We start from the raw sequence: 27,912 nt of genomic DNA on the forward strand, positions 1-27,912 counted from the left end.
AGACCCTAGCCCGGCTGCTTGTCACAGCGACAGCCGACCAGACAGGCATGTCACGTGACACGCGATTGCAACTTCCACATGGCCCATCTGTCATGTCACAGGCTGAATGACAGCCTCACAGGCTGGAGCCATGAGCCCATCTATGTGAGCACGTTGCTGCGATATGAAGGTGGGCATGTCGCGTGTCAGTCACGTATTGATTGACATGTAATCATGTCATGGGTTGGATTGATTGACATGTAATCATGTCATGGGTTGGATGACATTCACAATCAAGCAGAGATGGTGCTGACCACCGGCCATGATCAGTGCTGCAGTCCTGTAATGTACACCACACCATATTGCAGCTGTTGCGTCAGCACAACACAATGCTGGAGGACACATATTGTCATATGTGCTACAATCACCCATGTGCAAGGCACGGTGCCGCCTGTGTGTCTGCAAATGATGACGACATAGGAAAAAATAAAAGCAAACTGGATCACCCCAACCACGTCTCAATGCGCACAGCGATGAGCATGCATTCAAACTGCACCTGACCACTACGCACAGCTGGGGAATACGTGTCGTGCCATGCAGCATATCACCTAATAAGACGCTACGGCGAGGCGCACACATCAGTGGGCTCTCATCACATTGTAATAATTGAAACCACACAAAATGCAAACACACACACCTGGACACCCAGTTGGGACATGATAACATGTCATTGGGGACACCGTATTTTCAGGAGTACAAGACGTGGCTGTTTGTTTGTTTGTTTAACTAGTTCTTTGGGCCCTGCAACGTATACTCCGGTGTGACTTATATACCGATAATTCACATTTGTTATTAATAATAGTAATTAGAATGACTTTATGTAGAACTTTCACATGTCAAAGCACTAAACAAAATAAACTCCAATAATAAATGAATAAATGCTAGTAATAAAAATACACTACAACAATGCACTACAGCTATCCCAAGTTAAAGCGTTCATAACACGGAAAAAGGTGTGACTTATACTCCAGTGTGACTTTTATATATGGTTTTTCCTCTTCACAAGGCATTTTTTGACAGGTATGACGTATGCTCTGAAAAATATGGTAATAGTGATGTTGGAAAATATAATGATAATATTATAATAATTAATAATGATGGATCAGGAAGATTTTGAACATTTCTAAAATAAAAAGAAGTGACACTGACATCTCGTGGTTGATGTAATCTGTGCAGATAGAGGGTGTAATGCATATTTTACTTTGTTAGAGACTATTTCGGTTTTAATTTTGTTTCTGCATCTTGAAATAAATTGTTTCTCCTTGAATGTGGGTTTGGCTGCAAAGTCACTTTGATGCCAGGATCAAAATAAAGGCTGAAATTAAAATACAATGCAGATTGTTTTCTGTTTTGGAACAGACATTGACAGGCCTGATCAGCGGCCAGTCAATCTGTGTTCAGGGCGTTATGTTTATGGGGTCACTGTTTGCTGACCTCTTTAACTCTCCTCTGGGAGTGTAATATACATCCGTAAACCCATGAAAGGTGTGCTACACCCTTCAGCAGAAGACTGTTTTCAGGTGCCAACAGATACGAGGTCTGTTAGGAAAGTATCCGACCTTTTTATTTTTTCAAAAACCATATGGATTTGAATCACGTGTGATTGCATCAGCCAAGCATGAACCTTCGTGCGCATGCGTGAGTTTTTTCACACCTGTCGGTTGCGTCATTCGCCTGTGAGCAGGCTTTGTGTGAGCACTGGTCCACCCTCTCGTCGTTTTTTTATTGCGAATAAATGTCTGAACGATTTGGAGCTTTGCTGCATCAATTTTTTTCCAGAAACTGTGAGAGACCTCCAGGTGGACACCATTCGGAAAATTAATATGGCTTTCAGGGACGATTTTATGGGGATTATACAGATTAAGGAGTGTTACTGCCGCTTTAAGGATGGCCCACAACTGCTGAGAGCGCGGCGCGCTCCCAGCACCGATCGACATGCTCAGACCCCGCTGAAACCAGATCATTTCCAACGTGAAGGCTTTGTTGATCCGGGACCTCGTCTGACTTTCACAAAAAGGCAGAAGTCGTGAACATCAGCACTTTTTTGGCACATTCCACTGTTACAGGAGTTTTTTTCATGGAAACAAAAGCGGAGGGACGTGCCACGGAGCCGTTCATTACCCGGGACAAAACCACCTTGGTGTTGGTCTCACAGGACGGCTTAAAGGTGGATTTCAGATGGATTCCGGTTGCTTTTCAGTCGTGTGATTATCCGATTGTGATTGTGCATGAGCTGGACCTGCCCCAACATGTCCTGGAAGGCTTCATCACGGCGTTGCTTTGCGCCATGCAGCTCCACCGCGACGTGCGGAATTCCTCCGCACGTCTGTCTCAATGTGCCGAAAAAATGCTGATGTCCATGTCTTTTCACAATTCCTGTGCTAGTCAGATGACATACCGGATCAATCAATCAATCAACTTTTTTTTTACATAGCGCCAAATCACAACAAACAGTTGCCCCAAGGCGCTTTATATTGTAAGGCAAGGCCATACAATAATTATGAAAAACCCCAACGGTCAAAACGACCCCCTGTGAGCAAGCACTTGGCTACAGTGGGAAGGAAAAACTCCCTTTTAACAGGAAGAAACCTCCAGCAGAACCAGGCTCAGGGAGGGGCAGTCTTCTGCTGAGACTGGTTGGGGCTGAGGGAAAGAACCAGGAAAAAGACATGCTGTGGAAGGGGGCAGAGATCGATCACTAATGATTAAATGCGGAGTGATGCATACAGAGCAAAAAGAGAAAGAAACAGTGCATCATGGGAACCCCCCCACAGTCTACGTCTAAAGCAGCATAACCAAGGGATAGTCCAGGGTCACCTGATCCAGCCCTAACTATAAGCCTTAGCGAAAAGGAAAGTTTTAAGCCTAATCTTAAAAGTAGAGAGGGTATCTGTCTCCCTGATCTGAATTGGGAGCTGGTTCCACAGGAGAGGAGCCTGAAAGCTGAAGGCTCTGCCTCCCATTCTACTCTTACAAACCCTAGGAACTACAAGTAAGCCTGCAGTCTGAGAGCGAAGCGCTCTAATGGGGTAATATGGTACTACGAGGTCCCTAAGATAAGATGGGACCTGATTATTCAAAACCTTATAAGTAAGAAGAAGAATTTTAAATTCTATTCTAGAATTAACAGGAAGCCAATGAAGAGAGGCCAACACGGGTGAGATATGCTCTCTCCTGCTAGTCCCCGTCAGTACTCTAGCTGCAGCATTTTGAATTAACTGAAGGCTTTTTAGGGAACTTTTAGGACAACCTGATAATAATGAATTACAATAGTCCAGCCTAGAGGAAATAAATGCATGAATTAGTTTTTCAGCATCACTCTGAGACAAGACCTTTCTGATTTTAGAGATATTGCGTAAATGCAAAAAGGCAGTCCTACATATTTGTTTAATATACGCTTTGAATGACATATCCTGATCAAAAATGACTCCAAGATTTCTCATAGTATTACTAGAGGTCAGGGAAATGCCATCCAGAGTAAAGATCTGGTTAGAGACCATGCTTCTAAGATTTGTGGGGCCAAGTACAATAACTTCAGTTTTATCTGAGTTTAAAAGCAGGAAATTAGAGGTCATCCATGTCTTTATGTCTGTAAGACAATCCTGCAGTTTAGCTAATTGGTGTGTGTCCTCTGGTTTCATGGATAGATAAAGCTGGGTATCATCTGCGTAACATTGAAAATTTAAGCAATACCGTCTAATAATACTGCCTAAGGGAAGCATGTATAAAGTGAATAAAATTGGTCCTAGCACAGAACCTTGTGGAACTCCATAATTAACTTTAGTCCGTGAAGAAGATTCCCCATTTACATGAACAAACTGTAATCTATTAGACAAATATGATTCAAACCACCGCAGCGCAGTGCCCTTAATACCTATGACATGCTCTAATCTCTGTAATAAAATTTTATGGTCAACAGTATCAAAAGCAGCACTGAGGTCCAACAGAACAAGCACAGAGATAAGTCCACTGTCCGAGGCCATAAGAAGATCATTTGTAACCTTCACTAATGCTGTTTCTGTACTATGATGAATTCTAAAACCTGACTGAACCTCTTCAAATAGACCATTCCTCTGCAGGTGATCAGTTAGCTGTTTTACAACTACCCTCTCAAGAATCTTTGAGAGAAAAGGAAGGTTGGAGATTGGCCTATAATTAGCTAAGATAGCTGGGTCAAGTGATGGCTTTTTAAGTAATGGTTTAATTACTGCCACCTTAAAAGCCTGTGGTACATAGCCAACTAACAAAGATAAGTTGATCATATTTAAGATTGAAGCATTAAATAATGGTAGGACTTCCTTGAGCAGCCTGGCAGGAATGGGGTCTAATAAACATGTTGATGGTTTGGATGAAGTAACTAATGAAAATAACTCAGACAGAACAATCGGAGAGAAAGAGTCTAACCAAATACAGGCATCACTGAAAGCAGCCAAAGATAACGATACATCTTTGGGATGATTATGAGTAATTTTTTCTCTAATAGTCAAAATTTTGTTAGCAAAGAAAGTCATGAAGTCATTACTAGTTAAAGTTAATGGAATACTCAGCTCAATAGAGCTCTGACTCTTTGTCAGCCTGGCTACAGTGCTGAAAAGAAACCTGGGGTTGTTCTTATTTTCTTCAATTAGTGATGAGTAGAAAGATGTCCTAGCTTTACGGAGGGCTTTTTTATAGAGCAACAAACTCTTTTTCCAGGCTAAGTGAATATCTTCTAAATTAGTGAGACGCCATTTCCTCTCCAACTTACGGGTTATCTGCTTTAAGCTACGAGTTTGTGAGTTATACCACGGAGTCAGACACTTCTGATTTAAAGCTCTCTTTTTCAGAGGAGCTACAGCATCCAAAGTTGTCTTCAATGAGGATGTAAAACTATTGACGAGATACTCTAACTCCCTTACAGAGTTTAGGTAGCTACTCTGCTCTGTGTTGGTATATGACATTAGAGAACATAAAGAAGGAATCATATCCTTAAACCTAGTTACAGCGCTTTCTGAAAGACTTCTAGTGTAATGAAACTTATTCCCCACTGCAGGGTAGTCCATCAGGGTAAATGTAAATGTTATTAAAAAATGATCAGACAGAAGGGAGTTTTCAGGGAATACTGTTAAGTCTTCTATTTCCATACCATAAGTCAAAACAAGATCTAAGATATGATTAAAGTGGTGGGTGGACTCATTTACTTTTTGAGCAAAGCCAATAGAGTCTAATAATAGATTAAATGCAGTGTTGAGGCTGTCATTCTCAGCATCTGTGTGGATGTTAAAATCGCCCACTATAAGTATCTTATCTGAGCTAAGCACTAAGTCAGACAGAAGGTCTGAAAATTCACAGAGAAACTCACAGTAACGACCAGGTGGACGATAGATAATAACAAATAAAACTGGTTTTTGGGACTTCCAATTTGGATGGAAAAAACTAAGAGACAAGCTTTCAAATGAATTAAAGCTCTGTCTAGGTTTTTGATTAATTAATAAGCTGGAATGGAAGATTGCTGCTAATCCTCCGCCCCGGCCCGTACTACGAGCATTCTGACAATTAGTGTGTCTCGGGGGTGTTGACTCATTTAAACTAACATATTCATCCTGCTGTAACCAGGTTTCTGTTAGGCAGAATAAATCTATACGTTGATCAATTATTATATCATTTACCAACAGGGACTTAGAAGAGAGAGACCTAATGTTTAATAGACCACATTTAACTGTTTTAGTCTGTGGTGCAGTTGAAGGTGCTATATTATTTTTTCTTTTTGAATTTTTTTGCTTAAATAGATTTTTGCTGGTTATTGGTGGTCTGGGAGCAGGCACCGTCTCTACGGGGATGGGGTAATGAGGGGATGGCAGGGGGAGAGAAGCTGCAGAGAGGTGTATAAGACCACAGCTCTGCCTCCTGGTCCCAACGCTAGACAGTCACAGTTTAGAGGATCCAAGAAAATTGGCCAGATTTCTAGAAATGAGAGCTGCTCCATCTAAAGTGGGATGGATGCCGTTTCTCCTAACAAGACCAGGTTTTCCCCAGAAGCTTTGCCAATTATCTATGAAGCCCACCTCATTTTTTGGACACCACTCAGCCAGCCAGCAATTCAAGGAGAACATGCGGCTAAACATGTCACTCCCGGTCTGATTGGGGAGGGGCCCAGAGAAGACAACAGAGTCCGACATTGTTTTTGCAAAGTTACACACCGATTTAATGTTAATTTTAGTGACCTCCGATTGGCGTAACCGAGTGTCATTACTGCCGACGTGAATTACAATCTTACCAAATTTACGCTTAGCCTTAGCCAGCAATTTCAAATTTCCTTCAATGTCGCCTGCTCTGGCCCCCGGAAGACAATTGACTATGGTTGCTGGTGTCGCTAACTTCACATTTCTCAAAACAGAGTCGCCAATAACCAGAGTTTGATCCTCGGCGAGTGTATCGTCGAGTGGGGAAAAACGGTTAGAGATGTGAACGGGTTGACGGTGTACACGGGGCTTCTGTTTAGGGCTACGCTTCCTCCTCACAGTCACCCAGTCAGCCTGCTTTCCCGACTGCCCGGGATCTGCCAGGGGGGAACTAACGGCGGCTAAGCCACCTTGGTCCGCACCGACTACAGGGGCCTGGCTAGCTGTAGAATTTTCCACGGTGCGGAGCCGAGTCTCCAATTCGCCCAGCCTGGCCTCCAAAGCTACGAATAAGCTGCACTTATTACAAGTACCATTACTGCTAAAGGAGGCCGAGGAACAACTAAACATTTCACAACCAGAGCAGAAAAGTGCGGGAGAGACAGGAGAAGCCGCCATGCTAAATCGGCTAAGAGCTAGTAGCTACGCAACCTAGCGGATTCCTAAAAACACGCAAAGTGAATAATGTATAAATAATTTAGAGGTGATTCAGCAGAAGGAGTGCTTTAGTTAAGGCACCAGACAGGCCATGAAGCAGCACAAGTAACGCACGGCAACAGCGAACGCACGACAACGGTGCAAAAATAAAATAAAAATCCACTAGACAGGCTGTGGAGCAGCACAGATAACACATGACAACAGTGGTAAAAAATAAAATAAAAATCCACTGGACAGGCTGTGGAGCAGCACAGGTAACACACGACAACAGTGGTAAAAAATAAAATAAAAATCCACTGGACAGGCTGTGGAGCAGCACAGGTAACGCACGACAACAGTGCTAAAAAATAAAATAAAAATCCACTAGACAGGCTGTGGAGCAGCGCAGGTAACACACGACAACAGTGGTAAAAAATAAAATAAAAATCCACTGGACAGGCTGTGGAGCAGCACACGTAACACACGACAACAGTGGTAAAAAATAAAATAAAAATCCACTGGACAGGCTGTGGAGCAGCACAGGTAACACACGACAACAGTGGTAAAAAAATAAAATAAAAATAAAAATCCACTGGACAGGCTGTGGAGCAGCACAGGTAACGCACGACAACAGTGCTAAATAAAATAAAAATCCACTAGACAGGCTGTGGAGCAGCACAGGTAACGCACGACAACAGTGCTAAAATAAAATAAAAATCCACTAGACAGGCTGTGGAACAGCACAGGTAACGCACGACAACGGTGCTAAAATAAAATAAAAATCCACTAGACAGGCTGTGGAACAGCACAGGTAACGCACGACAACAGTGCTAAAATAAAATAAAAATCCACTAGGCAGGCTGTGGAGCAGCACAGGTAACGCACGACAACAGTGCTAAAATAAAATAAAAATCCACTAGACAGGCTGTGGAACAGCACAGGTAACGCACGACAACGGTGCTAAAATAAAATAAAAATCCACTAGACAGGCTGTGGAGCAGCACAGGTAACGCACGACAACAGTGCTAAAAAAAAAAATCAAAATCCACTGGACAGGCTGTGGAGCAGCACAGGTAACGCACGACAACGGTGCTAAAATAAAATAAAAAACCATTAGACAGGCTGTGGAGCAGCACAGGTAACGCACGACAACAGTGCTAAAATAAAATAAAAATCCACTAGACAGGCTGTGGAGCAGCGTAACGCACGACAACGGTGCTAAAATAAAATAAAAATCCACTAGACAGGCTGTGGAGCAGCACGACAACAGTGCTAAAAAATAAAATAAAAATAAAAACGAAAGCGTTAGCAAGCTAGTTAGCTTGCCAACGCTGATGAAAGTTAGCTGATAAAAGTGCTCCGTCGCGATGTTTCGACCGTTAGAGGTCTTCTTTAGGCGTTGGAGCATGGTGAAAAAGTAAAAAAAAAAGTAAAAAAGTAAAAAAAAAAGGTAAAAAAGTCTTGAAAAAGACTGTTAATTCAAAGAACTCAAACAGCTCATTTCAAACAGCTAACAGATACAGCAAACACTGCTGTGCTCCGGAACTCCCCTGTCTTGATACCGGATCAAGACAGCGTCCAGTTTAGAAATGAACAACACATTCCACTGTTACAGGAGTTTTTGTCATGGAAAGAGGAGCAGAGGAACGCGCCACGGAGCCGTTCATTACGCGGGACAAAACCACCTTGGTGTTGGTCTCACAGGACGGCTTAAAGGTGGATTTCAGACGGCTGTCGGTTGCTTTTCAGTCATGTGATTATCCGATTGTGATTGTGCATGAGCTGGACCTGCCCCAACATGTCCTGGAAGGCTTCATCACGGCGTTGCTTTGCGCCATGCAGCTCCACCGCGTCCCGCGTAATGAATGGCTCTGTGGCGCGTCCCTCCGCTTTTCTTTCCATGAAAAAACTCCTGTAACAGTGGAATGTGCCGAAAAAGTGGTGATGTCCACGACTTCTGCCTTTTTGTGAAAGTCATACGAGGTCCCGGATCAACAAAAACTTCACGTTTGGAGCCGCGCTCTCAGCAGTTGTGGGCCGTCCTTAAAGCGGCAGTAACACTCCTTAATCTGTATAATCCCCATGAAATCGTCCCTGAAAGCCATATTAGGGTGATTCTTTAACTACGAGCACTATTGGCCTTGTAAATGTAATTTGTAATATTGCCTTACAATATAAAGCGCCTTGGGGCAACTGTTTGTTGTGATTTGGCGCTATACACATGTGCTCTGATGTCACTGTTTATCTCCATAGAAACTACCCAAACAATCTTTCATACAAACTGTTTAAAGGGACATTACAGTGTTGTGGTGGAAATTACGGCAATAGTGTGGGACAACTACAATTTGTTTAAAAAAATCACAACAGTTGTATGACATTGAATACCCCAATTATGTTTTGATTATTTTACTGATATTTTTTCAGAGAGATTTTAAAACATTAGAAAAAATGTTTCTTTACCATTCATTTTTATCAATGAAGATCAAAAGTCTGGTTGTGGGACAAGCACAAAACGGCAATATTTGCATATAATGATGCTGAAAAAAGGTGAAAAAGTCATCATAGACTACTAGAACAAATTTCTTAACACACTTTCATTGTAAAGATAACTATAAAAGTGTGAAATTTCCCCTTTTTTCTGTTTTTCATACAATATGATCAAAGGACATAAGTGCCCGTAGTCTAAGAATCACCCATTAATTTTCCGAACGGTGTCCACCTGGAGGTCTCTCACAGTTTCTGGAAAAAAAATTGATGCAGCAAAGCTCCAAATCGTTCAGACATTTATTCGCAATAAAAAAAACGACGAGAGGGGTGGACCAGTGCTCACACAAAGCCTGCTCACAGGCAACTGACGCAACCGACAGGTGTGAAAAAACTCACGCATGCGCACGAAGGTTCAAGCTTGGCTGATGCAATCACATGTGATTTAAATCCATATGGTTTTTGAAAAAAATAAAAAAGGTCGGATACTTTTCTAACAGACCTCATACATTTTAGCTTTGTAGTAATGTTTTTTTTTATCACTAACATTAGTTTTTTTCATCACTAACATTAGTGCATAGACTGCACACATTACTTGTGAGCATGCCCAGTAGGTCCTGTGTCATAGGGCTGTGTTCAGAGTTGCTTCTACAGTGTGGTAAAAAAGTATTTAGTCAGTCCCTGATTGTGCAAGTTCTCCTACTTAGAAAGATGAGAGGTCTGTAATTTTCATCATAGGTACACTTCAACTATGAGAGACAAAATGACAAAAAAAAAAAAAAAAAAAATCCAGGAAATCACATTGTAGGATTTTTTTTTTTTTTTTTTTTATGAATTTATTTGTAATTTATGGTGGAAAATAAGTATTTGGTCAGTAAGAAAAGTTCAACTCAATACTTTGTAACATAATTAGTTCCTAGGGTTTGTAAGAGTAGAATGGGAGGCAGAGCCTTCAGCTTTCAGGCTCCTCTCCTGTGGAACCAGCTCCCAATTCAGATCAGGGAGACAGACACCCTCTCTACTTTTAAGATTAGGCTTAAAACTTTCCTTTTTGCTAAAGCTTATAGTTAGGGCTGGATCAGGTGACCCTGAACCATCCCTTAGTTATGCTGCTATAGACGTAGACTGCTGGGGGGTTCCCATGATGCACTGTTTCTTTCTCTTTTTGCTCTGTATGCACCACTCTGCATTTAATCATTAGTGATCGATCTCTGCTCCCCTCCACAGCATGTCTTTTTCCTGGTTCTCTCCCTCAGCCCCAACCAGTCCCAGCAGAAGACTGCCCCTCCCTGAGCCTGGTTCTGCTGGAGGTTTCTTCCTGTTAAAAGGGAGTTTTTTCCTTCCCACTGTAGCCAAGTGCTTGCTCACAGGGGGTCGTTTTGACCGTTGGGGTTTTACATAATTATTGTATGGCCTTGCCTTACAATATAAAGCGCCTTGGGGCAACTGTTTGTTGTGATTTGGCGCTATATAAAAAAAATTGATTGATTGATTGATAATCTTTGTTGGCAATGACAGAGGTCAAACATTTCCTGTAAGTCTTCACCAGGTTTGCACACACTGCAGCTGGTATTTTGGCCCATTCCTCCATGCAGATCTCCTCTAGAGCAGTAATGTTTTGGGACTGTTGCTGGGCAACATGGACGTTCAACTCCCTCAACAAATTTTCTATGGGGTTGAGGTCTGGAGACTGGCTAGGCCACTCCAGGACCTCCAGGACTAACTTGCCATTGACGTTCGAGAGTGCTGCTAATGAAGAACACACACATGTACTATTTAAACGTAAGAGCACTTTTTGTCCAGCAGTGAACTCTGCAAGCATTGAAACCTTCTGTAAGCTGGTTGAGAAAAATGTGGAAGAAATTTTCCAGTCACCTACACACCACTTTAAATCCAATTGTTCTGTGGGTGAACGCACTGCTTTGTCTAGCCTGTCTAAAAACAACAATGTCATTTTGAAACCAGCTGACAAAGGTGTTGGTATAGTTATGATGGACAGTAAAATGTATGATGATGAAATCAAAAGACAGTTGTCTGACTGTAAATTTTATCGGAAGTTGCCATGTGATCCCACACTATCTTTTAAAAGGGATATTGACCAGTTTTTGAAACAGGCATTGTCATTTGGTTATGTGAGTCAGGCAGAGTACAAATATCTTATTATTGATTTTCCCCCCAAACCTGTGCTCTATGGTTTACCTAAGGTACACAAGGCTTTTGAAAGTTTTCCTAAATGCCGGCCCATTATTGCAAGTATTGGCTCTTTGACTGAACCTCTGTCCAATTTCGTAGACTACCGTATACGACCATTAATTGAAAAGCTTCCCTTATACCTGAAAGATACAGGTGATTTCATTATCCAACTTACTGAGGTTGCATGCCCTAATGTTGAGATTGTTCTGGCCACAATGGATGTGGTCAGTCTTTATACAAACATTCCACATTCATCTGGCTTACTTGCCCTCAGGTGGTTTCTTAACACCAGACCAGTAGATATCCCCCCGACTGATTTTCTGGTTGACATGTCTGAAATTGTTCTAACAATGAATTATTTCCTTTATGGGATGGAATTCTTCCTTCAGACACATGGGACAGCGATGGGTGCAGCGTTTGCACCTGATTATGCTAATTTATTTATGGGTTGGTTTGAACATCAATACGTACATAACAACAATCCCTTTTCATCTTCCATTGTATTCTGGAAAAGATTTATCGATGATGTTTTTCTAATTTGGAAAGGCCCTCTTCTGGACCTCCAAAATTTTGTAAAATATCTGAACAGCTGTGTTGAATGAATTGAATTTAATATTGAGTATGATCATCATCAAGTGAACTTTCTAGATACAAAGGTAATGTTTAATGGGGTGGACATTTACACTTGCCTTTTCACAAAACCCACTGACAGAAATAGTCTGCTACACTACTCAAGTCACCATCCTACCCCCCCTCAAACAAGGACTGCCTTACAGCCAGTTCCTTAGAGTATGGTGCATCTGTAAAAGAGATGAGGACTTTAAGGTGGAGGCCCACAAGCTCTTCCAAAAATTCATTGAAAGAGGATACCCTAGAAAGACTCTGGATGAGGCGTTTGCACGAGTCAAGGAGCAAAATAGAAATGACCTTCTGTACAATACCAACACAAAAAAAACAGAAAGCCTTTTCTTGTGTGTTTAATACCACCTATTCACCACTTAGCCGTGCTATTTGCTATGTGGTTAAAAAACATTGGCATATTCTATCTGCTGATGACATTGGGAAAGACATTTTTTAATACACTGCCACTCTTCTCCTTTTCCAGGGCAAAAAACATCCGGGATTGTCTTGTTTATGCAGACACTTATAGAGGGGCCAGCCGTATGGACTGTTTGGACAGTGCCACAGGTTTTTTTCCCATGTCGCAATTGTGCTGCCTGCTCCAACACAAAAAAAGTTAATGTGTTTTTTACCTTTGTTACAAAAAAGGAATATAGGATCAGAAAATTCATTACATGTAGATCAACTAATGTTGTTTACCTTTTGGTGTGCATTAAATGTGGTATTCAATATGTTGGTAAAACTACCAGACAATTACGATGTAGGATTAATGAACACAAGAGCGCCATCCGCAGAGAAGACCCTAAATCTGCTGTGGCTAGGCATTTTGCTGATGGCAGTCATTCAATTACAGATTTGGACTTTTGTGGCATTGACTTGATTACCCCAAGCAGATGAGGTGGCAGCATTGACAAATGTTTACTCCAATGTGAATGTAGATATATTTACTACTTGAAAACTGTGTATCCAAATGGAATGAATGAAGAGCTGGATATGTCCTGTTTTTTGTAATCTATTGTGCATTGTAATGTTTGTAAATAGCAGTTTTTTTGTAACTGGTCTTAGTCTGTGATTGGTATGTGGCTAATTGGGCATTAATTTATGACACCTGATGAACTCTGTAAAAGATGGCTCCAATGTCACACCCGGTTTGCACTGAGGAAAGTCCAGGGGGACTGAAACATTTGCACTTTTCTTTTTTGCACCCTTAAGGCTCCTTTAAATAAAAAATATTTCTGAAATAACTCTGAGTTCGTCATTTTGTGTGCGAGTCTCCCTTGCAAACAGTTTATGCTCAACTTGACTACCGCACCAAAACTTAAAGGACTTGTGTAAAGAGCGCAACTCATTTTTTTTCTAATCTCCTGGACCTTGAAATGCTTTTTATGGAGCCACTCCTTCGTTGCCCGAGCGGTGTGTTTGGGATCATTGTCATGCTGGAAAACCCATCCATGTTGCAGCTTCAATGCTCTCACTGAAGGAAGGAAGGTTTTACTTAAAATCTCATGATACGTGGCCCCATTCATACTTCCCTTAACACAGATTAGTCGTCCTGTCCCCTTTGCAGAAAAACAGCCCCAAAGCATCATGTTTCCACCCCCATGCTTCACAGTAGGTATGGTGTTCTTGGGATGCAACTCAGCATTCTTCTTCCTCCAAACACGATGAGTTGAGTTTTTACCAAAATGTTCTATTTTGGTTTCATCTGACCACATGATATTCTTCCAGTCCTCTTCTGGATCATCCATATGCTGTCTGGCAAACTTCAGACAGGCCTGGACACGTACTGAGTTAAGCAGGGGGACACACCTGGCACTGCAGGATTTGAGTCCCTCTCTGTGTAGTGTGTAGCTTTTGTTACTTTGGTCCCAGCTCTCTGCAGGTCATTCGTCAGGTCCCTCCGTGTAGTTCTGGGATTTTTGTTCACCATTCTCATGATCAATTTGACCCTACGGTATGACATCTTGCGTGGAGCCCCAGATCGAGGGAGATTATCAATGGTCTTGTATGTCTTCCATTTTCTTGCAATTGCTCCCACAATTGATTTTCTCGCACCAACCTGCTTGACTATTGTAGATTCACTCTTCCCAGCCTGGTGCACATCTGCAATTTTCTTCCTGGTGTCCTTCATCAGCTCTTTGGTCTTGGCCATGGTTGAGTTTGGAGTCTGACTGTTTGAGGCTGTGGACAGGTGTCTTTTATACAGATGAGTTCCAACAGATGCCATTAATACAGGTAACAGGTGGAGGACAGAAGAGCTTCTTAAAGAAGTTGTTACAGGACTGTGAGAGCCAGAAATCTTGCTTGCTTGTGGTTGACTAAACACTTATTTTCCACCATAATTTACAGATAAATTCTTTAAAAATCCTACAATGTGATTTCCTGGATTTTTTTTTTCTCATTTTGTCTCCCATAGTTGAAGTGTACCTATGATGAAAATTACAGACCTCTCTCATCTTTCTAAGTAGGAGAACTTGCACAATCAGGGGCTGGCTAAATACTTTTTGGCCCCACTGTAATCGGTTATAACCTGGTATACGAGGTCTGTGATGAAAAAAGCGGTCCTTTTTATTTTTTTCAAAAAATAAATGGATTTGATTCATATGTTTTTACGTCAGACATGCTTGAACCCTCGTGCGCATGCGTGAGTTTTTTCACGCGTGTCGGTGACGTCATTCGCCTGTGGGCAGGCCTTGAGTGAGGAGTGCTCCACCCCGCCCGTCAGAATCTCTTTGTCTGAATAGCCGCTGCGGACGGCGCACGTTGCTTTATCAACATTTTTTCTGGACCTGTGAGGGATATCCAAGTGGACACTATTCGAGAAATTAAGCTGGTTTTCGGTGAAACGTTTAACGGCTGATGAGAGATTATGGGGTGTTTGTCGCTGTAAGGACTTCCCACGGAGCGGGACGTCGCGCAGCGCTTCCAGGCGCCGTCGTCGGCGTGTTTCGACCTGAAAACATCCTAATTTAAGGCTTAATTCACCCAGGACGTCGTGAGAGAACAGAGAAGATTCAGAGGAGGCCGGCATGAGGACTTTATGCGGACATTCCACTGTTTAAGGACATTTTGTAATGAAAGACGTACGCGCAAATTCCGGCCCGACATGCGACTCTGCCCGCACGTTCTTTCATTACAAAATGTCCGTTAACAATGGAATGTCCGAATAAACTCCTCATGCCGACTTCTTCTGAAAGTTCTCTGTTCTCTGACGACTTCCTGGGTCAACAGAGCCTGAAATGTGGAAGTTTTCAACTTGAAACGGCGAGACGCTGCCGCCTCAAAGCGCAGATTGCCGTCAGGTGCCGTGGGCCGTCCTTAAAGCGACACTACAGACCAAAATCTCTCATCAGCCGTTAAAATTTTTACCGAAAACCAGCTGAATTTATCGAGTGGTGTCCACTCAGTTGTGCCTTACAGTTTTGAAAAAATTATTATCAAACAAAGCAGCAGTCTCTGAGCCATTCCTAAACAATGAAAAAATGACGAGAGGGTGGGCCACTCCTCACTCAAAGACTGCCCACAGGCGAATGACGTAACCGACAGGCGTGAAAAAACTCTCGAGGGTTCAACCATGTCTGATGTAATCACACGTGATTCAAATCCATATGGTTTTTGAAAAAAATAATAAGGTCCGTTACTTTTATCACAGACCTCGTATATGTATACTACCAAATACAACTTTAGACTGCTGTTGTGGACAGTTGTGCCCGATTTCCTTCTTTTTGCAATCAGGATGTCAATTAGGGTCAGAAATTGTCTACGGGAGACTGGCTTCACAAAAAAAATTCATGCATTTACTTGAAATCTTTTTTGTGTGTGTGTGCGTGTGTGTGTGTGTGTGACATTGTTTGCAGGAACCCAATGAGAAACCAGCTAAAAGAGAAAATCCTCACAAGTACTTGTTGTATAAGCCAACATTCAGCCAACTCTTCACGTTCCTGTCTGCCTCTTTTAAGGTCAATATTAAGTATATAGCCTGTGTTATTGTTACAACTGATTTGAATGTCAAGTAGTTTTGCTTTTAGAGAAAGTTTCCTGCCTGAATGGGAAAATCGTCTGTGCTGCCTAAATATGAAATCCTCATGAAATTTAAATCATCCAGTTTTGTAAAATTAAGTCCCTTCTCGCTTCCTCCACTTGGGAGGATCAGTCCACAGCAGATCAGTCCTCCTTAAGGATACAGAACACTTTGTGCCTATAGACTAACTACACACCTGAGCAGACAATAACACGGAGTTCCCCAAAGCTCCATTTTGTGTCTTTTTTATTTCTAATGTATACATGCTCCCACTAGCTCAGATTATGAAAATTGATGACAAAAAAAGTTCCCAAAATGATGCAGCTCACACACAAATCTACATTACTATATCATCAGGGGAATACAGTACAAAATCTGAGAAAATGCATTTTGCAACTCAGTGGTTGGATATACCAGAATTTTCTCCAGGTAAACAAAATCAAAACTGAAGTTATTGTTTTTGCCGACAGAGCAACGACCAAAGCTGCTCAGCTTCAATTGGAAAAATTAAAAACTACAAACTAAGCCAGAAATCTTGGCATCATTGTGGAGCCGCCATATTAGCACAATTTTAAATTCACCCTCTTATCGCCTTCAAAACATTGTGGGGATAAAAGGACTCACTGGTATCTCCCAGCAAGACTTAGAAAAACTTGTCCATGCTTGACTACTGTAACTGTGTGTTGAGAGGTCTCTCGATCAGATAGCTGTAGCTGATTAAAACCACATGAAAATAGATCATTGCAGTTGTCAAGACCTCCTGTGCATTAAAGAATTGACTTCAAAATACTAAAGGATTATTAACCAAGCGAGAGGTCTGCACAGGGAAATATTAGACCGATGTGCAGACAGTACGGACTGAGCGTCAGTGAGGTCCTTGCGAAAAACACAAGAGGTCTGATATCCCCGCACAGACCGAGCAAGCAAGGGTAATAATTTGTTTATTATATGTCTATTATATATATAAACACACAAACTTACAGTATTAGTGTTCATTTGAACTGTTTTTAAGTTCTCTAATTCTTTTTAATTTCCTTTTAGCACATTTTTGTCTTGTCTTGTTTTTTATGTTATACTACTGTTTATATTGTATGTAAAGTACTTTGAATGGCCTTACTATTGAAAGGTAACGTATCGATAAACTTCCCTTGCCTCACAGTCAGCCACTCAGTCAGTTAACTGACTTGCAGTTATTTTATTTATTTTTTTATTCTGTTTTTCAGGAATTGCCTGCAAACAGTGTTCTGCTTGTCTACCTGTCAGCTACTGGAGTCTTCCCTACGGGACATTCAGATTATGATGGTACAATCTCAAGCTTTGCGTATTTGTGTGTGTCTGTGTGTGTGTTTGTATACGAGTGCCTTGCCGTGGGGATCCACTGGATCTAGATTTAGTCGTGTTTATAAAATAGGTAGCTGACGTTTTTCAACGGTAGTGCTAAATTATGCAAAGTTTCTATGATGATTTTAACTGAAAGTGCAGGAAATTAAAATGAGAAACGTTTGTGAATAATTGTATTTATTATTTGGCACATTTAGTTGTCATGTTTTACAACTGGCAAGATTGAAGTATTTCCTTTGTTCATAGCTTTTCTGGTTACCAGGGACTAATTAATAGTTATATCAACATCCGTTGTTACCTACGATCCCTAATTTCTCTTAAAACATTAGTCCTGTCAACTTTCCATTTTCGCTGCCTTCATCTTTGACTCAACATTAAAGGAGAATTCCAGAGCACTTATTAAAGCTACATTATTATTGTTAAAGTGGAGTACTCAGTATTTATGTAACCCTACCACACTTCTGCAAAGCTTGATCACTGATGGTTTAAAAACATTTTCAACAGAAAACTACAGGAGTACTTTTCATATTAAAAACAAATACTCAAAGACTAGGATCACACTCAATTGTGATTCATTTCTACAGCACCAAATGTAAAGATGTAAACACTATTTCTGGGTACAAGCAAAATTTAACGTACATATTTGTCACAATCTTTCCCAGTCACCAATGACAAGAACTCAGGGTGCATGAGCACACACTTTTTTCCTTTTAGAATGCAAGGCCAGACACCCTGTTAAAGCATGTTCTCACCAAAGGAGGCTCAGCCTAACGTGGCCTGTGGGACACCAGTTCATAATACTCAGTCATGCACTGTGCAGTGGCCAGGCTACTGTACCACAAACTATGTTAAGAATCACACAGTTGTTGTTGTTCATTCGGCTGCTCCCGGTTTTGTTTGGAATCGCCACAGTGAATACAGCCAGATCCATATCAGTAATTGGCACAAGTTTTTATGCCGGATGCCCTTCCTGATGCAACTCCAGTTTTACCTGGAGGATCACACACAGCCGCTGGTGTTCCTAACCAGATCCTGCTCTGCTTATCTTCTAAGATCTGACGGGATCAGGCTGACGACCGGCTGCCCTTAAGAATCACTCAGTGTTATACAGTTTTCTTTTTTCCCATTTATGTCTTTGACTTGAGCAGCAAAGGTGCCTGTTGTGCAAAAAGGAGTTAATGAGGTGTTTTAGCAATGCAACTGGAGACAGAGGGTGTAATGAAAAACACAACATTGCATAGCTGGAGAAGTTGGTGCTGCAGACAGGACTTTTAAGAGTGATGGAATGTGCAAAGGGTGAGGGAGTATTTGGGGGGAAAAAGAGTGCAGTGAAAATATTTTTGGAAGTAGAGGAGGTGTCCAATTATGTCATCTTCTGTTGAAAGCTCTGACTGTTAACTTCAATTGAAGCAAGCGTTTTTACCGTCGTGCTCTTGTCACGTGACCACCAGTTAAGGTATTGCCGTCTAAATGAATGAATACTTGTCCATATTTTAAATCTGTGTTAACAAAATATTTCTGGCCTGGTGGGGGTTCTTTACCCATGTTACAGAGACCAGCTATAATGTGTACCTGCACTACTGATCAGCAGCTGCACTAATAATTTTGCAACATATGTACAGGAAACTGTATTGGGCAGTGTAGTCTCATTTGAGGGTGGGAGATCAAGGGGTTAAATAAAAGAGCATATGACGCAATAATCCTGCTTCTGGGGACAGCTCCATTATTGTTCACATTAAAACTTACCGACACGACCTCTTCCATTTGCCTCGTCTTGCCTTTTCCACTGGGAACTGAAAAAACTGCACTTTTTGCTACTGCTTCGGTGATTGCAGCCGAAAACAAAACAGTACACCATCTTTCCGTGTGAAGTGATGCTGTGTTTGTGTTGCGCAATGGCAGACTGTCCCCGGAAGTGGTCAAATCCCGCGATATCACGCAGGGGTTCAAACGAGACTGCGCTGCCCCATTGGTTGTTTCATTCAGCTCCGTTGTGTTGATGTACAAAGACAATAATAATAATAATAATAGTTGTCACTAACTATTAATATACCCTGCTATAACTGCTGTGCAGTACATAGCTGTTTCTAATGCACCAAGTGCAAAAAGTGAACATTGATGTAGTGAACAAATCACATTCTGGGGAGTGTACTGTCTAGTCTGGTGGTTCATGTACTGATTGGAAACCACAGTCATTGATGAAGACTAGAAAGAAGGTCATATGTAGAAAAGCAGTGAAATTATAATTACATTTCCACCCCCATCTGTATTTTTCAGGGCCATATGATTTTGGAGGAGTTCTCACAAACACAAATCGCGATGTCATGAATGGAGAGAGTGGGCAGAAAAGAAATCAGGCCCAGAAAGAAATGCACTGGTGAGAGATGCACTCTGCAGTGTTATTTACTTTGCATCTGTCATGTTTCTCGTGTTGATGTCTGTCCACTGCACCTCAGTATTTTTCTGCTTTTGTAGCAGTGCTGTGATGTGTAAACGGTCAAATAATTAAGAAATAAGCCATTATTTTTTCACCCTACGCTGAAATCTCCTTTGCGTAGTGCTGACTTGTTTTGCGCTTCATTTGACATATTTGTCCTTCATGCTGGGATTCTTTTGTCAAGTCTCGTACCGCCGTTAAGCACCGGTCACAACCCACTGTGCGTTTTTTTTCCGCTGTACGTTTTCTGCGGATGCCACGGCCACTACGTTTTTGTGAAAACGTAGGGAGGCAGTAGCAAGAAGAGGGAGGGAGTACGTTCAACACGCGTGTCTAGGAGTGTAATAGGGGGGGTCGGCTTTTCTTTTGATGTGTGTGTTATGAGTGGGACCGGAGCGGGAGGTGTTTTTCAGCGTCTGCGATGCATGAGCATGTCCATCCTGTTAGTGAAAAGTCACACAAGTTGTGAAACACTGATAGAGGAATATATTCACTACACACTTGATTACCAGCTTTTTAAATTTCAACTTAATTCTAATTTATATATGTGTATCACAATCTTCAAGATCTGATACCTACAATTTAATTCCATAGTATGTGGTGAGTAGCCTACTGCCTCCGTACGGATTTGGTTAATTCAGTAGTAATTGAATGAAAATGTGCTACTTTGAATCCGTACTGAGGCAGTACTCACAACGTGCGTCATCTGTACTGCTGGTGAATCAGCAGCCTGACCGCAGCGAAGGTTCTGCATGCACTAAAACCTCTACGGCATGTCTGCGTGTTCCTAAATTCGGACTGAGTCAGTACTTACGACGTACGGATCTCCAAATTTAGCCCATGTTTTTGCAAGTAGACTGCACACACGTGCAAGTACGGCGGGTTGTGATCACGGCTTTAATGTAATGTTCTAGTTTTGGTTTGGTTTTGTATTGGCTTGACACAGCACAATAATAGAAATGCTGAAATGGTGAAATGTCATGGCTTAAGTGTGACATTTCTGATATTTTTAGTTTTGAAAATTGGAGGAATTATGTTTTCACCCCATCCAGGAGTCCATGTAGGCATTTATCTGTAAAGTTTTCATTTTCACATAATAACTAAAGAACACCTCATTTGATTGAAACCATTTCTTGAGGGTATATTGAGGGAAGCTCGAAGAAGTGTCCTTTGTGAAAATGGTGGTTAATACAGCACATTCCAATGGTAAAGCAACAATATTTTTCTATACAAATAAACCACATACACTACCAGTCAAAACTTTGGCACACTTTACCTTTCAACTGAATGGGAAAGTGTGTCCAAACTTCAGTCTTTCCCTGTGGAAATAATTTCCAGACCTCATTCTCACCTCTACTATGAAACCACATACCACCTTGACATAAGAGGGGTGTACGCCATGCTTTGCATTGCTCTTGCTAGAGCAGTGGTCGTTATGAAGAACAGTGTCGCAAAACAAACCCAGCAACATCAATCAATCAATCAATTTTTTTTATATAGCGCCAAATCACAACAAACAGTTGCCCCAAGGCGCTTTATATTGTAAGGCAAGGCCATACAATAATTATGTAAAACCCCAACGGTCAAAACGACCCCCTGTGAGCAAGCACTTGGCTACAGTGGGAAGGAAAAACTCCCTTTTAACAGGAAGAAACCTCCAGCAGAACCAGGCTCAGGGAGGGGCAGTCTTCTGCTGGGACTGGTTGGGGCTGAGGGAGAGAACCAGGAAAAAGACATGCAGTGGAGGGGAGCAGAGATCGATCACTAATGATTAAATGCAGAGTGGTGCATACAGAGCAAAAAGAGAAAGAAACAGTGCATCATGGGAACCCCCCAGCAGTCTACGTCTATAGCAGCATAACTAAGGGATGGTTCAGGGTCACCTGATCCAGCCCTAACTATAAGCTTTAGCAAAAAGGAAAGTTTTAAGCCTAATCTTAAAAGTAGAGAGGGTGTCTGTCTCCCTGATCTGAATTGGGAGCTGGTTCCACAGGAGAGGAGCCTGAAAGCTGAAGGCTCTGCCTCCCATTCTACTCTTACAAACCCTAGGAACTACAAGTAAGCCTGCAGTCTGAGAGCGAAGCGCTCTATTGGGGTGATATGGTACTACGAGGTCCCTAAGATAAGATGGGACCTGATTATTCAAAACCTTATAAGTAAGAAGAAGAATTTTAAATTCTATTCTAGAATTAACAGGAAGCCAATGAAGAGAGGCCAATATGGGTGAGATATGCTCTCTCCTTCTAGTCCCCGTCAGTACTCTAGCTGCAGCATTTTGAATTAACTGAAGGCTTTTTAGGGAACTTTTAGGACAACCTGATAATAATGAATTACAATAGTCCAACCTAGAGGAAATAAATGCATGAATTAGTTTTTCAGCATCACTCTGAGACAAGACCTTTCTGATTTTAGAGATATTGCGTAAATGCAAAAAAGCAGTCCTACATATTTGTTTAATATGCGCTTTGAATGACATATCCTGATCAAAAATGACTCCAAGATTTCTCACAGTATTACTAGAGGTCAGGGTAATGCCATCCAGAGTAAGGATCTGGTTAGACACCATGTTTCTAAGATTTGTGGGGCCAAGTACAATAACTTCAGTTTTATCTGAGTTTAAAAGCAAGAAATTAGAGGTCATCCATGTCTTTATGTCTGTAAGACAATCCTGCAGTTTAGCTAATTGGTGTGTGTCCTCTGGCTTCATGGATAGATAAAGCTGGGTATCATCTGCGTAACAATGAAAATTTAAGCAATACCGTCTAATAATACTGCCTAAGGGAAGCATGTATAAAGTGAATAAAATTGGTCCTAGCACAGAACCTTGTGGAACTCCATAATTAACTTTAGTCTATGAAGAAGATTCCCCATTTACATGAACAAATTGTAATCTATTAGACAAATATGATTCAAACCACCGCAGCGCAGTACCTTTAATACCTATGGCATGCTCTAATCTCTGTAATAAAATTTTATGGTCAACAGTATCAAAAGCAGCACTGAGGTCTAACAGAACAAGCACAGAGATGAGTCCACTGTCCGAGGCCATAAGAAGATCATTTGTAACCTTCACTAATGCTGTTTCTGTACTATGATGAATTCTAAAACCTGACTGAAACTCTTCAAATAGACCATTCCTCTGCAGATGATCAGTTAGCTGTTTTACAACTACCCTTTCAAGAATTTTTGAGAGAAAAGGAAGGTTGGAGATTGGCCTATAATTAGCTAAGATAGCTGGGTCAAGTGATGGCTTTTTAAGTAATGGTTTAATTACTGCCACCTTAAAAGCCTGTGGTACATAGCCAACTAACAAAGATAGATTGATCATATTTAAGATCGAAGCATTAAATAATGGTAGGGCTTCCTTGAGCAGCCTGGTAGGAATGGGGTCTAATAAACATGTTGATGGTTTGGATGAAGTAACTAATGAAAATAACTCAGACAGAACAATCGGAGAGAAAGAGTCTAACCAAATACCGGCATCACTGAAAGCAGCCAAAGATAACGATACGTCTTTGGGATGGTTATGAGTAATTTTTTCTCTAATAGTTAAAATTTTGTTAGCAAAGAAAGTCATGAAGTCATTACTAGTTAAAGTTAATGGAATACTGAGCTCAATAGAGCTCTGACTCTTTGTCAGCCTGGCTACAGTGCTGAAAAGAAACCTGGGGTTGTTCTTATTTTCTTCAATTAGTGATGAGTAGAAAGATGTCCTAGCTTTACGGAGGGCTTTTTTATAGAGCAACAGACTCTTTTTCCAGGCTAAGTGAAGATCTTCTAAATTAGTGAGACGCCATTTCCTCTCCAATTTACGGGTTATCTGCTTTAACATGAGTGTATAACATGACTAAACGACACGCCCACTGCTTCGAGCTGTAGGGTATTCATGGGCCAAAGCTCTGCACCACTATACAGCAAGATTCCCTGGGGAAGTGTTTATCCATTCGCCCTCTTTATGTGTCCCATAATCCCTTGCATGCCAGAGAGTCGCTGCAGTCAAAACAACATAGAGACTCCGCATGATGACGATTGTAAATGAATATTATACTACAAAAATGTAATTTTTTTATGCTTTTCATCACATTAATAAGATACTGCTGCATGATACCCTGAAAACTTGCTAAAAAAAAATATAACAAATAATCCGTGTCTGCTACATTAAATCTGCGTGGAATTTAATAAATGCAAACTGAATTTCAGACATATTATATATATTAGTCTGAAACAAAGAGGACAAACAGTGTTGTAAAGAACAATAATCTAGACATTAAAGAGCAAACTTCACTTTCCCCCAGAACGACATGATCAGGAAGCGAGCATAGCTCACAGCAGCTCCCATTGAAAATAACAGAAAGACAGCCTGTGATTCTCGCATGTTTACATAAAACAAACGCAATAACGTCTATAAACCCAGAGAATATATTCATGAGCGTTTTAGGCACAATATAAAAATAGTTTTATGTTGCGATGTTATTGCTGTTGTCTGTGTGCAGCGGTTAAAGTGCAGCGTGATCAGAGCATCTCAGTGCAGTTCTCAATGTTACTGAGATCTCGCAGCGTGGCGAACTCTCCGAAGTTTTACGAGATTTGCAGCGTCAAAAGGGCAAATGAGTTGATGGTGAATATGATGATAGTGAATATGTACCAAACCTTTTTTTGCTTTTGTTAATGTACACAGCTAATCTACAAAACAGCCCTGGATGCCTGAAACTGAATGTCTTACATGTTGTTTCAGATTAATCAATGCTGTGAGTCAGTGTCAGCTTGCCCTCCCATATGGCTGCAAATGATCATTTGAAATGTTTTGCAGCCTTCATCCAGGAGATTTATTCCCTTTTACCCGGAAGCCACTTTTTGTAATTGTAGATTCTTCAAACAGCACAGCGTACAAGGTAACAATGTATGTTCCCAGGCTACAAAAACCCTTATATAAGCACTTTGTGCATCTAAGCTCTCAGACTTACTATTTCTCTCTTATCTTTATCCACATAGAATTTTACAAATCTGTTTGGTCAGCCTGTGGTGTGCCTGCTGTCTCCCACAGTCTATCCTAAGAGTGTACAAGGTATGTGTCTGTTTTGAGAAACAAATTGTGAAGTAAATGACAAACTGCAGTGTTTTTTTTTTTGTTTGTTTTTAAATATAAAAGCTGGTAGTTTTGTTAAATCGGAATTGGTACTGTAACCAGCAAGTTTTAATTTGGTAATCTGTCCTTTCTTCAGCATAGTACAGTTATTTTAAAATAATTTTCCCAGCCAGTGGTAAAGAGTGTTTATTCTCTGATGGATTTGAAGTGGAATTTTCTGTCTCTGTCTGAATGTGATATTTATAGAGGAAAAATCTTTATGTGGGTGAAGCTGGAGGTGGATGATTGCTTAACTAGGTCTTCAGGCCTCTCTATTTGTTAAATTGTGTCATGGTTCTTTGCTCACCAATTCAGATCAGTCTCAGCGTGGGAGTCTCTTCACGCTGTTCCTGTACAGTCCCCTCTTGGCCTTTTCGTCTGTGTGCGGGCTGAATAATGTGCGACGAGGACTGTGGGACAGAGCACAAGAATTTCTTCACAAAGTCTACCGCGACATTGGGCAAATGATCACTCGATCACGATCTATAGGTCTCACATCACTTGTATATTCTATAATCTGTTTGTTATTATTAATATCAGTGTATTGCTCTATCTGTTATTCCAAACACAATGTTGATTGTTGGAAGAGTAATAACTTTAGATAGCAATTTTGAAGCTATACAGCTGAAAATATGCCGTATTGCATAGTTTTACTTCACGACTGACTTTGTTTTAAGCTAGGAATGAATATATTACAAGTGGCTCTTGTTTATTAAATGTCTTCACAGATCAAGCCTTTTTGCAATTTTTTGGGGACGAGTTCCTTCGACTGCTGCTGATCCGATTTGTGTTCTCTTCAGCAGCACTGAGATTGCATAAACACTTTCGGGTATGTCATAGTGTTGACGATGCTTTGCCTAGTCTTTACTAAATCAGTTCCTGTAATGCAGTGTGCAGTGCATCTGGACAGTATTCACAGCACTTCACTTTTTCCATATTTTGTTGTTACAGTCTTATTCCAAAATGGATGAAATTCTTTTTTTTTTCCTCAAAGTTCTACACATAGTACTCCATAATGACAAGGTGAAGGTTCTATAGCACCCCCCCACGGTCATTTCCCCCTTCCCGATTACCCCCCACCCCGTGCATGCTTTCTTTTGTACTACATTGTATTTACCTTTCAAACTGTATATATGACAGTTAATATAATTAAGACATTTTCCTGTTTTATTGGGACTTTTACAAAATGAGCATGAGAAATTGACATTACTATTTGATAATTTGGCATGCAAAATGTTGTATCAATGAGTCTTTACAAATATGCAAAAAATTAATTTTTTAGGACATTGTTTATAGCTGCAATTTATGGGCAATATTGCAGAGGAAGTCCAAGCAGTAGTCTCTTGGTAGTCAACCATAATGGTTTGAATTCTGCGGGTGGTGTCCCGGTACACTTGGTGTTGTGGTGGGGCAGGCTCGCCAGCTCCCAACTGATAGACGACTCTCTTCATTACTTGTTCCTTCTTTAGTATATTCAAGAACACCCAGCTGTCGAGTGGTGACAACCAACATTAGCAGCCATGCAGTGGTGCCACCCTTCTACACTGCTGTTTGTGCATGGCAGCCCTTCCTGTATTCTTGCTGATACATTCCAGATTGTGAGGTTGAAACTGCACCCCTGCAGTTTCTCCTATTTGGGCAAACAATGAAGGTGTCCTCAAAGTAGTTGACCACAGGCTGGAGCTCCTCAGGCAGGAACAAAGGTGAGAGCAGGGAATATCCTGGTTGCAAGGGAGAGCTCAGCATCAGCAGCATATTTCTCCTGGAGCCCTTCCGCCTGCACTCGACGGTACACACACTTGGCCACGTGGTGAAGGCACCCTTGCACCTCTGTTTCTAGAAAGGCGGCCAGGGTTGTATTGAGGGCTGCCTGCTCAAAATACATCAAGATGGTGACTGGGTTTAAGTTGATCTCTGCATACTTCAGTGCTGTGAATAGGGAATTATAAGTTCTTTCCTGTTTGTTTGGAAGTAGAGCATAGACATAAGGGATAACCTGGTCATTAATCAAAGCATGGATTGTGTAGAGTTGGAAAATAATTCCAGCACAATTTTGAAAGTTTCCTCTGTGAACCAGTGATTAGCTTGTGCAAGGAGATGTAAATCTGTTTTGGCAGAAAATAACAGAAGTTGTGGACTATCCATGTGAAGAACTGGCTGACTGGTGGTGGTCTGCTTGTAATGCAGAGGCGATTGAAGGTCTCCATTTTGCTGGGGTAGTAGGCGAGGACCATTGATACAGTCCTTAGCCCTGCATACCAACGACCAGAGGAGAAACGGGCCAGCGGGAAATGACCTAGGGGGAAAAGATGAGGGGAGAGACCAGGGGGCAAATGCCCTGACACCAATGTGAAAAAAGTTTTTGAGAAAGCTGCAGAAATGTTTCTGTACCCTTCCCCAGATTTGTGTCTCAAAACAATCCTGTCTCGGAGTTGTGCAGATAATTCCTTTGACTTCATGCTTGGTTTGTGCTCTGACTGTCAACTGTGGGACCTTATATGTAGACAGGTGTGTGTCTGTACAAATCATGTCCAATCAACTGAATTTACCCCAGGTGGACTCCAGTTAAGCTGTAGAAACATCTCAAGGATGATCACAGAAACAGGATGCACCTGAGCTCAATTTTGAGCTTCATGATAAAGGCTGTGAATACTTATGTACATGTGATTTCTTAGTTTTTTAATTTTTAATACATTTGCAACAAAACAATCTCATTCACAACAGTCATTATGGGGTATTTTGTGTAGGTTTTTTGTAGAAATTTTTTTTTATACATTTTGGAATAAGGCTGTAACATAACAAAATGTGATGGCGTCACTACTTTGAGCTGTTCCTCATCTTTGGCAGTTGTTGG

At 41.2% G+C, this 27,912-nt stretch overlaps 1 protein-coding gene across 2 annotated transcripts in view; it reads left to right on the plus strand.

Moving 5' to 3' along the window:
- The window catches only part of scai (suppressor of cancer cell invasion), a 136,695-nt gene that overhangs the window by 105,410 nt on the left and 3,373 nt on the right, over nucleotides 1-27,912 (plus strand). The window contains exons 10-16 of one of the 2 annotated variants that reach the window (XR_004566083.1): nucleotides 15,992-16,093; nucleotides 17,379-17,457; nucleotides 19,774-19,873; nucleotides 24,744-24,833; nucleotides 24,926-24,998; nucleotides 25,374-25,547; nucleotides 25,787-25,885. Coding sequence is in view for 1 of the 2 variants with exons in the window: in XM_034192575.1 (XP_034048466.1) it covers nucleotides 15,992-16,093; nucleotides 17,379-17,457; nucleotides 19,774-19,873; nucleotides 24,744-24,825; nucleotides 24,926-24,998; nucleotides 25,374-25,547; nucleotides 25,787-25,887 (711 nt within the window). In the remaining variant the exon portion in view is untranslated. Of the gene's footprint in view, nucleotides 1-15,991; nucleotides 16,094-17,378; nucleotides 17,458-19,773; nucleotides 19,874-24,743; nucleotides 24,834-24,925; nucleotides 24,999-25,373; nucleotides 25,548-25,786; nucleotides 25,888-27,912 lie in introns of those variants that run through there. The other variant, XM_034192575.1, reaches the window with a different exon arrangement.

This window comes from Thalassophryne amazonica, chromosome 17 (assembly GCF_902500255.1).
Source record: "Thalassophryne amazonica chromosome 17, fThaAma1.1, whole genome shotgun sequence".
NCBI classification, from domain to species: Eukaryota; Metazoa; Chordata; class Actinopteri; order Batrachoidiformes; family Batrachoididae; genus Thalassophryne; species Thalassophryne amazonica.